The sequence below is a fragment of the Triplophysa rosa genome, linkage group LG7, assembly GCF_024868665.1.
Source record: "Triplophysa rosa linkage group LG7, Trosa_1v2, whole genome shotgun sequence".
In the NCBI taxonomy this organism is placed as follows: domain Eukaryota; kingdom Metazoa; phylum Chordata; class Actinopteri; order Cypriniformes; family Nemacheilidae; genus Triplophysa; species Triplophysa rosa.
In genome coordinates this window covers 12,694,678-12,708,925 of record NC_079896.1, presented here as the reverse complement: position 1 = coordinate 12,708,925, position 14,248 = coordinate 12,694,678, and the positions used below count along the sequence as shown (strand labels likewise).

Genomic DNA, 14,248 nt, shown 5'->3' with positions numbered 1-14,248 from the left:
CGCACGGAGCAAGTTTGTTTGCTGTTTGATCCATGGCCCATTCAAGTCGTTCAGGCTTTGTTTTGCTAATCGAGAAGGCGTGTTCGAGCTGTATTCTGTTCGCGCTAATCTCAACACTTACTTAAACAGTGCCTACCGCGCCAGCGGTAGCGTCAGCCCTCCTCGTGTGAAGACCGACGAGTGTAAAGACCTGTGACTCTCCCTGCGCGACTCCACCGAGCAAAGACACCAGCAAGGCACATCACTATATTTAACATAAGCTTTGTTTTATTTACGTGTATACTAACACCATGTGTTTCAAGTTTATTCCTGTACTCCACCGCATACAGCGTTCTCACCCAAGACGCAAGGCACGACGCGCTCACTTTCACGCGCGTCCCATTCACACATCCCCTTCTACACCTCTGTCTCTCTCTATGGGTCTCTGGAACTGCCAGTCAGCTGTGAACAAGACTGACTTCATCCATGCGTTTGCCAGCCAGTCTGACATTCCCATTCTTGGTCTTACTGAGACATGGATTCGTCCTGAAGACTCAGCCACACCCGCTGCTCTCTCCACAAACTACTCCTTCTCTCACTCTCCCCGCCAAACCGGAAGAGGAGGAGGCACAGGTTTGCTTATCAACAATAATTGGAAATATTCCCCACTATCTTACCTATGCAACAACCATTCATTTGAATACCATGCTGTTAATATCACTTTTCCCACTCAGCTCAGTGTTGTTGTAGTTTACCGCCCCCCAGGTCCTCTTCGCAACTTCATTGAAGAGTTAGATGTGTTGCTCTCATCATTCCCGGAGGATAGCGGCCCTTTTGTAGTCAACGGGGACTTCAACATCCACCTAGAGAAACCCTATGCCTCTGACTTCCACACCCTCACCGCCTCGTTCGACCTCACGCGCCTCGCCACAGCCTGTACTCACGGATCAGGAAACCAGCTTGATCTCATCTACACCCATAACTCCACCACAGATAACATTCAAGTCACACCTCTTCTCATTTCTGACCACTTCTTCATCACTTTCAACATACTCCTTCCTATATGTACTACACCAACACCACCACCTGTTTATTTTAGACGGAACCTCCGCTCTCTCTCTCATAGCACCCTCTCTGCTAAAGTCACATCCTCTCTTCCCTCCAACTTTGCATCTCTAGATGCTGACACCGCCACCGACGCCTTATGCTCAACACTTACATCCTGTCTAGATAACCTTTGTCCTCTGTCCTCCAGACCAGCCCGCGCCACCCCCTCCTGCCCCTGGCTGTCTGACATCCTCCGTGAACAACGGAGTACACTCAGGGCTGCTGAAAGGAAATGGCGCAAGACCAAGAATCCTGCTGACCTAGGGGACCACCAGTCACTACTGTCCTCCTTCTCTGCTAGTGTTACCACAGCTAAAACGTCTTTCTATACCACCAAGGTAAGCAATGCGCCTAACACTCTGCAGCTTTTCAAGACGTTTAACTCTTGGTACACACCTCCCTCACTTCAAACATTGAACTCTCCTCTTTCACCCCACTGACTGACACTGAAGTCACCAGACTTCTCTCCAGCCACCCCACCACCTGTCCCCTTGACCCAATACCCTCCCATCTCCTTCAGGCCACATCCAGCACACTCGCACCTGCACTCACACACATCATCAACACCTCCCTGCTCACCGGCACCTTTCCATCCACATTCAAACAGGCCCAGGTCACACCCCTACTGAAGAAACCCACATTGGACCCCTCTACTACCGACAGTTACAGACCTATCTCTCTCCTCCCATTTATTGCAAAAACACTTGAAAGGGCAGCTTTCAACCAGGTGTCGTCCTACCTATCCCAGAACAAACTACTGGATGACAAGCAGTCTGGCTTCAAAACAAACCACTCCACTGAGACTGCACTGCTATCGGTCACAGAAGCACTGCGGCTAGCCAAGGCGGAATCTAAATCCTCGGTCCTGATTCTGCTAGACCTATCTGCAGCGTTTGACACTGTCAATCACCAGATACTGCTAGCAACCCTGTCATCACTAGGAATCTCAGGCTCTCCTCTCTACTGGTTCAAATCCTACCTCTCCGGCAGATCCTTCAGGGTGTCATGGAGGGGCTCGCTGTCCACTGCCCACCACATGATCACTGGGGTCCCTCAGGGATCGGTGCTTGGACCGCTACTTTTTTCCATCTACACGTCATCCTTGGGACCTATCATACGGGCACACGGCTTCTCCTACCACTGTTATGCTGACGACACCCAGATCTACATCTCGTTTCACCCAGACGATACCACTGTAGCAGCTCGCATTACTGCCTGCCTAGAGGACATCTCGGCTTGGATGAAAGAGCATCACCTCCAGCTGAACCCTGCCAAGACAGAACTACTCGTGTTTCCGGCACACCCCACGGTGCAACACGATCTCACCGTCCGACTTGGCAATACCACAATCACTCCTTCCAAAACAGCCAGGAACCTCGGAGTCATATTTGATGAACAACTGTCCTTCAATGATCACATTGCAAAGACAACGCGGTCATGCCGATATGCCTTATTCAACATTAGAAAGTTTAGACCCTATCTCACTGAGCATGCGGCACAACTCCTTGTCCAGGCCCTGGTAATCTCAAGGTTGGACTACTGCAATGCTCTCCTTGCTGGTCTTCCTGCAAAGGCTATCAAACCGCTCCAGCTGGTTCAGAACGCAGCAGCACGCCTCATCTTCCAACAGCTCAAAAGGGCTCATGTGACGCCCCTTTTCATCTCCCTCCACTGGCTACCGGTTGAAGCCCGTATCAGATTCAAGTCACTAATGCTTGCCTACAGGACTATCACTGGATCTGCACCGACATACTTTCACACCCTCCTACACTCCTACAAGATCAAGATCCCTGCATTCTGCAAACCAGCGGCGTCTTGTACTGCCTTCCCATAAGGGCAGTAAATCGCTTTCCCGCTCATTCTCATTCACAACTCCTTCCTGGTGGAACATTCTTCCTAATTCGGTCCGGTCAACCACATCTCTCACAACATTCAAAAAACTACTTAAAACCCACCTCTTCTGTGAATACAGACAGATGAAAAAAAAAAAAAAACACTAACCCTCTCGCTGTCTCTCAACAGGTAGTGGTCTAGCTTTTGGTAAAACTAGTAACTTTGTTTTGGCACCTATTGCACTATTGCTCCTGTATGACATATCGCTTATTGCTCCTTATACTCTTTGTAAGTCGCTTTGGATAAAAGCGTCTGCTAAATGACTAAATGTAAAATGTAAGCGAAACAGTGCATCCGCAACACTCTTCGCCGAGATGTTACGGAGTGGCACCGCCTCGGGATATCATGTTGCATAGTCCACGGTGACTAATGCAAAACGATGTCCCGTAGCTGATCGCTCTAATGGCCCGATGAGGTCCATACCAATTCGCTCGAAGGGGACCTGCATTAACGGAAGGGGGCGCAATGGCGCTTTTGGGGAGACCGGCGGATTTACCAGCTGACATTCCCGACAAGATGCGCACCACCTGCGCACGTTGTCGTGAATGCCAGGCCAAAAGAATCGGGCCATGAGACGATTTAGTGTGGTAGTCTGGCCTAAGTGTCCTGCCATGGGATTACAATGAGCCGCCTGGAAAAGCATTTCCAGACGGCTCTTTGGAACTAATAACTGGGTTGTAGTTTCCTTTGTCTGAGCATCTTGGGTCACTCGATACAACTGGTTGTTCATAATAGCGAAATACGGATAGGAAAGCGGTCGTGCGGGTTGGAGTGGCTGACCGTCGATGCAAGTGACCTGGTCAAAAGCCCGTTTCTTCACACCGTACCTTAACCGCGCGGCTTTTATCCAATGCCTCGGGCCGAATCAGGCTTTGATGGATAGAGGTTTGGTTACAACCTGAGTCCACCAGAGCCTGATATGTACCCCCCCAATACTCACAGGTATCTGGTACCAGCCAGCCTGACCAGGGGCAGCCTGTGGGGTATCCGGGACCCGGATCATTGTCCCTACCTCCATCATGGGGCACCTATTGACGAAATGGTCCGGGTCCCCGCAGCGCCAACAGGCCGGCCCAGACCTCCCCACCACCCGGGCGGCAGGAAATGGGGCAAGTGGTTGGCGTGGGGAGAGCGGAGAAGCAGAGGAGTGGGTGGGTCCCGGTGTCGGGAGTCCTGTCATGAGGGCCGTCGCGCCTGCATCCTTGGCGTATCCCCATCCGGTCCCTCCTCGTCCTCGGGGTGGGACTCTCGGCAGTCCAGGGGGCCGAGACCTGGGTGCAGGAACCGGCCTCGTCTGCATCGGGTGAGAGAGAGATGCCGCTGGTAAGGGCTCACCGACCCCTGGACATGCCACCATATGGTCCTCCGCCAGTTGGATGGCCGAGTCCAGCGACGTCGGTCGGTGGCACTGGACCCACTCTGCCGTCTTCCTGGGTAGGCAGGTGGTGAACTGCTCCAGCACCACACGGTTGATGATTTCCTCGACGTCGCTTCCCTCAGCCATTTGCGGCAGGAGTCCCAGAGCTGTTGAGCTAAGATGAAGGGTCGGCCGGCTTCGCCCAACCCCAGCGACTGGAAGCGCTAACGATGTTCTTCGGGGCTCCGGCCGACCCTCTGCAGGATGGCTTTCCTCAGCTCGTCATAGACCAGGAGGTTCTGTGTGGGCAGTTGCTGGGCCGCCACCTGTGCTTCGCCCGCCAGCAGAGGGATTAGGTGCATGGACCACTGCTCTCTTGGCCAGCCGCTGGTCTCTGCCGCACGCTCGAAGAGGTCTATGAAGGCTTCAGGATCGTCCTGCGGGCCCATTTTGGTCAGCAACAGGTGGGTGGGCTGCCCGAACCTCCCAGTCCATCCAGCTCCGGAATGTCTCGTGGTCCGCTTGCTGAGCCTGGAGGATGGCCTGGAACCTACCCTCCTGGTCGTTCCTCAGCTGCAGCAAAGCCTGGTGTTGTTCTTGATGCAGGACCGCGAGCGATGAAATCACGTCCGCAAATGGCGTTGTCGGCAGAGTCTGCATAATGGCAGCAACCTCCCTTCTTCCTTCCTGGGTTTCGGCACCACTGTAACACGTTCAAGACAAGGAAGGAAGAGGACGGGGTCGGATTTGGCTACTAATGGCTCTTTATTAAAATCTGTGCATCACACTCGACGTTGTGTCACTCGCGCACAAAACACAATTGATAAATTACAATCCACAGTTTCGTGTGAGGTTCTTTTTCTCTCTCCTCTCATTCAGTCTCTCTCAGGCAGCCAGTAGTAGTCCACTCTCTCTCCGCTGGTTCTGCTTCTCAACAGGCTTTATGCTCCCCAACGCCACTTACTGGAATGAGACATAGGTGTTTGTCATTTGCACTTGCCCCATTTGCTCACCGCTCGTCTCCCAGCTCTCTCTCCTGCTGTAGACCTCGCTGAACCACGCCCCCCCCCTGCCACAGCCTGTTTCTCGATAATACAGCACCTGTTATAAACTTATGCAGATAAGCTTATATTTTGTTTTTGATATTTTCATTGTGGTGGTTTAAAGGGATAGTTCACTCAAAAACGAAAATTCGGTTTCTCCCTAGTTGTTCCAAACCTGTATAAATTTCTTTGTTTGGTTGAACACGGAGAAAGATATTTGGACGAATGCTTTTAACCAAACAGTTCTTGGACCCCATTGACTACCATAGTAGGAAAAATGACAATGGTAGTCAAAAGTTCCCCAGAACTGTTTGCTTTCTTACATTCTTCAAAATATCTTTGTGGCGAGGAAGGCGGGACGGGAGCCGTGGGGCGGGGCCGGTGGCGTTAGTGATAATGGAAATCAGCTGTGTGTGCGCCGGTCCCACATCGCCCACGGAGGAGATTGGGAGCATAAAGGGAGGAATCGACAGGACTGCCGACGAGAGAGGACCGGGCCCGGTCATATGTTAAGTTTTGTTTATGTTTGTGTGGCCGGCAGTCGTCCGTGAGGGGCTGCCGGCCTACTTTTACTTCCGTATTATTGTTTGTTTATTTTTGATTAAAGTTTGGTGTTAAATGTTCGCCGGTTGTTCCAAACCTGTATAAATTTCTTTATAAAGAAATTTATTTAAACCTGTATAAATTTCCTTTCTTCCTTTTATTGAACCTCGTTACAATCTTCTTTTGTGTTCAACAGAATAAAAAAAATATAAAGTAATTTTTCCTACTATGGTAATCAATGGGATCCAAGAACTGTTTGGTTATAAACATTCTTCCAAATATCTTTCTCTGTGATCAAATTTATAAACTCGATGGTGAGTAAATGATGACAGAATTCTTTTTGGGTGAACTATCCCTTTAATACAATATATATTTCACTGAAGGCCAAAAGGAAGCCTTTAGATCAACAACTGATGGCAAATGCTCCAAAGAGGTAAACGTTTTTAATAGACATTTGAGTTTGATTTTTTAATGTTCATGTGTTTGATTCAGTTCAATGGTCATACTTTCTCACTTTTCAGTGAATCTCATATATTATGTTGCTGTTCCTTATAACACCAATGTACTCTTATTTAAAGAGTCACTTTTTGACACAAATCTACAAATAAGGATTAATATTTCGGTGTTATATTAACAGTATTCCCCTGGTTAATAAGCACTCAGTACCCGCAGATGTTATTCATTATAAAGACAATCCTGAACTATTGTATGAATCAGCAGCGCCGAGCGTCACTGTTTTGTCACTAAGAATTGAAATGTGAAAGAGAATTAAACCTGTTTCCATGTGAACATCTGTCAAACAAATCTGTCTTTCTTCACCTCTTCTCACCGCAAGTGTCTCATCTTGAAAATCAAAAGAGAAAAGGTGAAGTCGGGTATATGTGACAGTGTTGCCTTTCTGAAATCATTAAAGAAAAATCGCACTTATTATTTTGTTGACTGTATTGGTAGCTGGATAGAAGAGCAGATATATCACAGATCAAAATGTAATCTTTTTTTATTCTTTCTCTAAAATAGTACAGGTAAAAGCAACACCATCTCATGGCAATTTGTAACTATTTAACAAGGTTGCAAATTTGTATGAACTCATAACACAATTTCATTCATATGGTAGTCAGATCTGCTTTTGCACCAGAGAGTCACACCGTGTCTACACTGGACGCAGCGTGATGCGACGTGACAAAAGACAATAAAACGCATTAGAACGCACACGTAGACACGGTGTTAAGTTTGGGTTGGGCTTCGAATTCATTTTGTACAAATTCATACAAATTAGCCACCTCGTAAAATAGTCACGAATACCCATAAGATCAGACTGGTAAAAACATATTTCATTTAAACCAAATCCCTCAGACCAATAATATTTAATTGTGACCTTCTCTATGTTTACATTGTAACTATGTTTCATCCTTCTGTTTACAGATTGACCATTAATGCAGAATGCCAGCTTCAACTTCATAACTTTCCTATGGATGAACATTCCTGCCCCCTCATCTTCTCTAGTTGTAAGTACTTCGGTTTATTCTCCTCTTGTCTTTTTCTCTCTCTGCTTCCTGTGTTGTGACTATTTGTTTTGTCTTACATAATGACATATTGATATATCGACCTTAATCATTCAAGTACAGCAATATCATTGTGCACTATGATATGCTTAATTCAAAGCATAAATACTGTGTTGCTTAAGCAACTGTAATTTTGTTATTGGTCCAATGATGACTGGCATGTAAAACTGTAGTAACATTATAAGGGAACAGTAAATAATAATAACTACAAGAATCAGGAATCAAATTTAACTTGTTGCCAGACTATGCAGAGTTATTTTCAAGGTATATATCTGTGTAGGTAATGTGTCACATTTATTGACGATGTCATTACATTGTAATAGTAAATATAATAGCTGTTTTACAGTCAGTTATCATGCTGTTTGCATATACTGGATTGTGACACACTTTAAATTCAGATTTTAAACTTAATAACCATCTTTGCCTGTTATGTTTCTCAATGTGACCTGTATATTTCCCATCTGGGACAAATAAAGTATTTTGAATTATATTGAACAGTATGAAAACAATATAAACATTCTGAAAACTAGGTCGTGGATTTCATTACATGTATAAACCAAGGGCACTTGTAGACTTTGTAATTACTTGACTCGTCCACTGGACTCTTGAAGGGCGCCTTCATTAGTAGGTTGTCATGAATGACATTACTCAAGGGTGATGGGGAATAGGAGATGCAGCTAAGGCGTTAAGAGTCTTAGCAAGAAATAAATTGGAAAAGTCATTTTCTCTTTGTAATACGTTGTCGCACCTTCTTTGTTTCTCACGCCCTTCTGTTTGTACCCTCTCATACAGATCAGGGCATTATGCTCTTTCTCAAAACATTCCCATTCATTTGTGGACCCACACTGTAAAAATTAAAGGTACTTTGAGGAACCATTTGGGGTTCTTCACATTGCCACGCCGGCGGAACCCTCAGGGGAAACTCAAGGCACCGCTTAACATAGCGGGGGCTGCAGCACCCCCTGGCGTCGAGCGAAAAGAAAAACTGAAACAGTGTGAAAGATAGATAAATAAATAAAGGCACTGGGCAGAGACTATTTGCACCAGGTCCGCCCACCAATATGTGATTGGAATAGAGAATATGTAAGAACGACATGACATCATTTTGAACAATGACTGCAGTGGCGTAAGGTGTAAAGTCTGTATAGTGTGACACGGCAGGCCGGGGTTCTAATCAAACTCACGCATTTGTTTTCAATAACATTTTTATTCATAAAGTTTAGGGTAAAGTAGCGATATTTGCCACTATTTATAAGTATCAATAGCATCTAACTACTATTTCTACTTAATCCAAAGAAAATACAGCTATTTTCGGTTAGAGTAAAAAGCATTGCTGCCTTGGGCGGGCTATTTGTAACATTACTCTGTGTAAATAGACACTCCGTAAATTAAATGTTTTATCAAAAATAAATATAATACATTTTATTAATGCGTCTATTCACTAATATCCATTGAAAACATTAATAACGTCACTGTTTTTGCTTTAATAACGTTACTGTTACAATGACAACGCAAGTGTTTTACGACGTCACGGCGTTAGTGAAGGTCAAGTGTCATGAGCGGTCTTGTCCAAATGGCGCAAAAACGAATTTCAGACTTTTTTACCTCATGCAGGACTTCAGCAGCGTCAACCCAGAAAGAAATGCCACTTTCGGAGTTTTGTATGCAGGCCAGCAGAAATGTAAGACAATTATTTCGTGATTTGAGATTGTGGCTAGGTCTACAGGCAGAATATGTAACGTTACGGGTTGATTTCTGTGCTGTTGCCGTGCAGCACTCAGTTGTGTTTAATCACGTGACTGGATTGCCCATGGTTTTTGTTTGGGTGGTCAAGCTGCCGCCGCGCAGCTAGTTTTCGTACAACAGATTGTGCTTCGGCTATAGGCGTACATATAACATACATGCGTTTATATGTTTGTTTTTATGCTGCATCCTATAATCACACTGGGATCTTCTTTATTCTCGGCAGCAGCAAATTTTTGCATCCGTTATTTATTAACATTAAACTTAAGCGGCTCGCCCATGGCACAGTCATAAAAAAAATCACAGCACCCCCTGCTCAAAATACGTTCTCGCGGCTATGCCGCTTAATGAAGGGCGGTTCTCTGAGGAACCCTCAAGGCTTCTTGGGGATCCCTTTTATTAAAATGGTCTGGAACCATCTTGGGTGCTTCAAGGCACCATTTCACAGTTTATATTTGCTATTCACAATATTTTAATAAGCAGAAATACTAAATCAAATACAACAGTTTATTGATAAACAACAACAATTTACATTGAATAAATATTTGCAGAATGGTCAATACTGAACACTACCATCCTAAATTCATGAAATCACATGTATAATTAATATTGTGTTGGTGATATTGTTATAAATGAAAAGTCTTTATCTTAACAAAACTAACCAAATAATTTGCCTTAATTTTAAATATACTGTACATACAGAAATATTTCAGGTACTCTGTACAAATGTACAATTGTAAAAAAGTCCAGCAAAAAAGTTGTCTCTCATAGCAAGGCCTACACCCATGGTAAAGTTGTAATTTGCCAAAAAGCAAATCCTTGCGAGCTAGAGGAAAACAATGCTGTTCTCTCCAAATGGGTTTCCAGCTATTACCAGGTGGTGTGAGGATCCATGTAGTCAAAGTAAAAATTATTTCTATAGTACATTTCACAATTTTGCATTGCTAAAGTAGATATGTATTTATGGCAAAAAGAGAACAGGAGCTGCGCCTGTTGGCCTTAGGTGTCCCAGGCAGTGCAAGGATGAGCATCAGGGTGGGCTGGGTCTGTTGGCCTTGGGTGTCCCTGGGAATAAGACATGGGGACCAAAAAGAAGGATTTAGATAACGTCTCATAAAACATTAAATTTAATAATTTAGCACATCACAAATTGGTTTACAAATGTAACAATAAACAAAATATTACAATGCCTTGAAGTCACTGTTTTGGTCTATGGTTAAGGAGTACAATAGGCTATTTATAGCAACAACTGTAATAATCCACTTTATTCAGATTTTCCATTGTCAGTGAGTATTTTTACATGTGCAAATATAACAAACAACATAATAATGCAAATATCACAATAAATATAATACTTACATTTTTGTTGCTGCTCAACTGGAAAATACTGAAAATTCTGAGTTAAAAGGATAAAAACAGAACTGAATGATACAAATATTTAATTACAGACAATTTATGTAACATGGGCGGGAAAACCATTCAACACAAACATTAATAAGTTAAAAAAGAGCTATACATTCACTAAAAGTGAACATAATAGCTAAAAGTGGCTAAAAGTCATTGTTTGTCATTTAACACTAACGTTACCCATTTAACGTTAGCCAAACAAGCTTCATCTTAATTTATATTCGTTTGCATCTCGGCTAAAACATGCGCTGCCTACACCGTGTAAATAAATTGTTTAAACAGCCAAAAGCGGCCATACAATTAGACGTGTCAGAGTATACATTTATATAAATAGTATATAGTTAGTATATTTAAGTTATTTATATATTTTGACTTTACTTACATCCAATGGGACAGTCGAGAGGTTGTTGCGATCCGTTATTTTGAATTCCCGCCTGTCGCGCGAGCGGAACAACACCGGTGAACACTCGTGCCACTGATGTTTGATCGCAGACGGATCGGCGACATCAAAGCACAGTGAGAGCTATTTGTGAACTGACTGCTCTGTATGCTTTAGAGATGTTATTCTAAGTCCGTATGCTTTTTGTCATAAGGTGATCGGTCTGCGCAGAGCTGGAAAAAGTTAAACACATGCCTTGACGCTGCGACATTGGGCCAACAGCGCCACAGTACTGTGGAGGGCGAGACTGCACAATAAACACACAGAGCAGCTGCAGTTTGTTTGGATGGAAAGCACAACAACGTTTACATTTTCAAAAGATTTCAGTGACTTAGGATCTACTTATAGAATACAATTGTTTATGTATAATATATTAATATAATTAATTATATAATACAAATAGTAAGAAATATAAAATAATCAAAAAGCTTTCTGAAATTTTTCTAAATAACATTTAGCCTTTTCTAATCATGTGCATGATTTTAAAATGTGTGTTCACTTAGCAGGGGCCAAAAACCAAACTTTGGACTATTCTTATTCTCATAAAACATCAAAATGATCAGACACTAAAATCCCTATTTCATGCAGAATTTTTTGGGGTTCCTCTAGATACTGTCTTGTACAAGAGAGATTCTCCAAGAACCACTTACAAGTTTACAGATCTTACAAGAATCATTTTTTAGAATTTGAGTTCCTTCAATAACCCGCAAAGCACTTTGAAGTCCCAGTGTAGTGAAAAGGTGACTCCAGAACTTCACAACTGAATGTGTGGTTATTCAAGAATCTTCTAGGTTCCTGGAAGAACCACAAAGACTATAGATGGTTCCACCATAACCCTTTTATTAAGAAAAAGAGCTTTGGAGCACTTAAAATACAGTTTAAGGTTCTTTGAGTACACAACAGGATATTTGAGGCACTTTTTCTTTTTTACTGTGCATGATCAAGATGTCACAATGAAACAGCCCTTACAGAAAACAATTTGTAACATAACTCTTTTATTATTATTTATTTTACATATTCCACCAGAAGGACAAAACAAAAACGCTGGCTACCATGAACCATTTAGTCCCTCCAACCAGTTTTTTATAAACCTTTATTAGATTGGCGTCATCATTCATGAACAAAATTAGCCATTATTAAATCTCTGAAAACACATGTACATTCCAGTGCTCAAGTGCTCAACCACATGCACCATGCAAAAGCTCAAAAATAACCATAATGTAATATATGTGTTAAGTGAAAAGGTGTCTTAGGGGCGATTCACATTTCGTGTCTTTTACGTGCGCAATTTCGTTATTTTAAATGTAGACACGTGGCAGCCGCACGCAAAAAGGGAGCGATGCACACATTACAGAGTGCCTCGCGTGCACCACGGTTCATTTGACCAGAGAAAGGGCGCAGCTTGAGTTTTCCGTGCGGTTTCAGACACGAAATGTGAATTGGGGCTTAGCCAGCTAAAGAAAAGTCTTTATTTCAGAAAAAACAGTCCCTTCCTGCAGTGACTCTCCCCTGGGCGTCTCGGCAGTTCCGGAGGTGTTCGAGCAAATTTCCTTCCTAAAAGAGCAAATTTCTCCAGTGTGGCATGTCCCGCTGTTCTCATGGGTGCAACACACTCATCGAGGAGGGGGACGGACACGATGCCTGCTTCCAGTACGCTGGGGCAGACGTTGTGGATACGTCCTGCCCGCACTGCGGGCGGTGATGATTCAGACGTTGCGTCACGGGTGGCTGTGTTTCCACCGGACTCAGCCACCACCTCGTTTGCTCCCCGTTCCGTGGCGGCAGGACTACGGCCCTGCCACCCGCTACGGCAAGCAGCAAGGGTGATATGAGGATTACTGTGAGCGATAATCCGACAGCCACTGGCTCACGGACCGTTCGCACCTCGTCTCGCTCGTCTGACCGTTCCCCAGGAAACGGCCCGCCGTCTTATTCCTCAATCACGTATTCGGACACGATGCGTGATGATGAGATGTCTCTTGCAGCATCGGGGGGTGACGTACTGCCATCCGACTCCGACGATTCCACGGGCTCCCTCCCTCGGGGGGTCGAGCCCAGGAAGAAGCGGACGTCGAAATGTCAGCCATGCTTTCCCGGGCCGCCGTGAGTGTTGGGTTGCAGTGCCCACACTGCCTTTCCCGGCGCTCGCGGCTGGCTACATGGTGCCTCGGGTTTGAGCGCGGCTCCAAGCCGCGCCCGCCCCCAGTGCCGTGTTTACCGGAAGTGCATGAGGAACTTAGTAAGACCTGGAACGCCCCTTTCCGGCACGTTTTTCGTCAAACAAAGTTCCATCACCCTCTCTTCCCTCGAGGTTGAGACAGCTGGAGGATACGTCGTTGTCCCCCAGGTGGAGTATGCCGCCGCGGTGCACTCGTGCCCGTAGGCGGCGGTCACCTGGGGGGGCTCGACCTAGACTCCCGTCCAAAGCATGTGGGGTCTTGGCATCTCTGGTGTCGAGAGCTTACATTGCGGCGGACCAAGCTGCCTCCTCTCTCCACGCTATGGCTCCTGCCAGGCCAAGGCGTTGAGAGAGCTCCACGAGGGTAAGACCGACCCAGCGATTATGCAGGAACTCCGCGCCGCCACCGACCTCGCTCTACGGGCGACCAAGGTGACCACGCGGGCCCTGGGTCGGATGATGTCCACACTTGTGGTCCATGAGAAACTCCTCTCGCGCCCCCGTCAGGGTCTCGCACCCCTGGAGGGGTCTCAACAGTAAAGAAGCAGTCCTCCGTGCCATGACCTGGCCGCCTCGGCTGTCGAGTCCCGTGCACTGTCTGCTTCCCAGCAGCCCTGGTCCTCTTCGACGCCCTCCAGCTCTGGCGCCCCCCACTCGGGCGGCCTCCCCGGGAGGAGACAGCGAAGAGGAGACCATCGCCCCATCAGCAGCCGCGGTGAAGCGGCCCTCATGGGAAGACCTCAGGGGGATCGAGGCTACCATTGGGCCCGACCCCAGCCACATCGCTGGGAAGTTGGATAGAGACGGATCCTGCCCCGTCTCTCCATCTGCTGGCCCCCTCCGGGCGTTGAGCTGCGCAGTCGCCAGGCAGGAAAAACAGCAGAGCCGATCTCCTCCCCGGGGGACCTCCCCCGGCAAGGAATCCGTACTGCTAGCCATCGAACCACCCCCCGGGGGGACGATGAAAAATATCGTACCTTTAGTCCCCATCTCATT

At 45.9% G+C, this 14,248-nt stretch overlaps 1 protein-coding gene across 2 annotated transcripts in view; it reads left to right on the top strand.

Moving 5' to 3' along the window:
- Positions 1 to 14,248, top strand: part of LOC130556485 (gamma-aminobutyric acid receptor subunit gamma-3) — a 187,391-nt gene that overhangs the window by 123,034 nt on the left and 50,109 nt on the right. For both annotated transcript variants that reach the window (XM_057337539.1, XM_057337538.1), the window contains exon 5: positions 7,345 to 7,427. In XM_057337539.1, the coding sequence (XP_057193522.1) occupies positions 7,345 to 7,427 (83 nt within the window). The remainder of the gene's footprint in view (positions 1 to 7,344; positions 7,428 to 14,248) is intronic.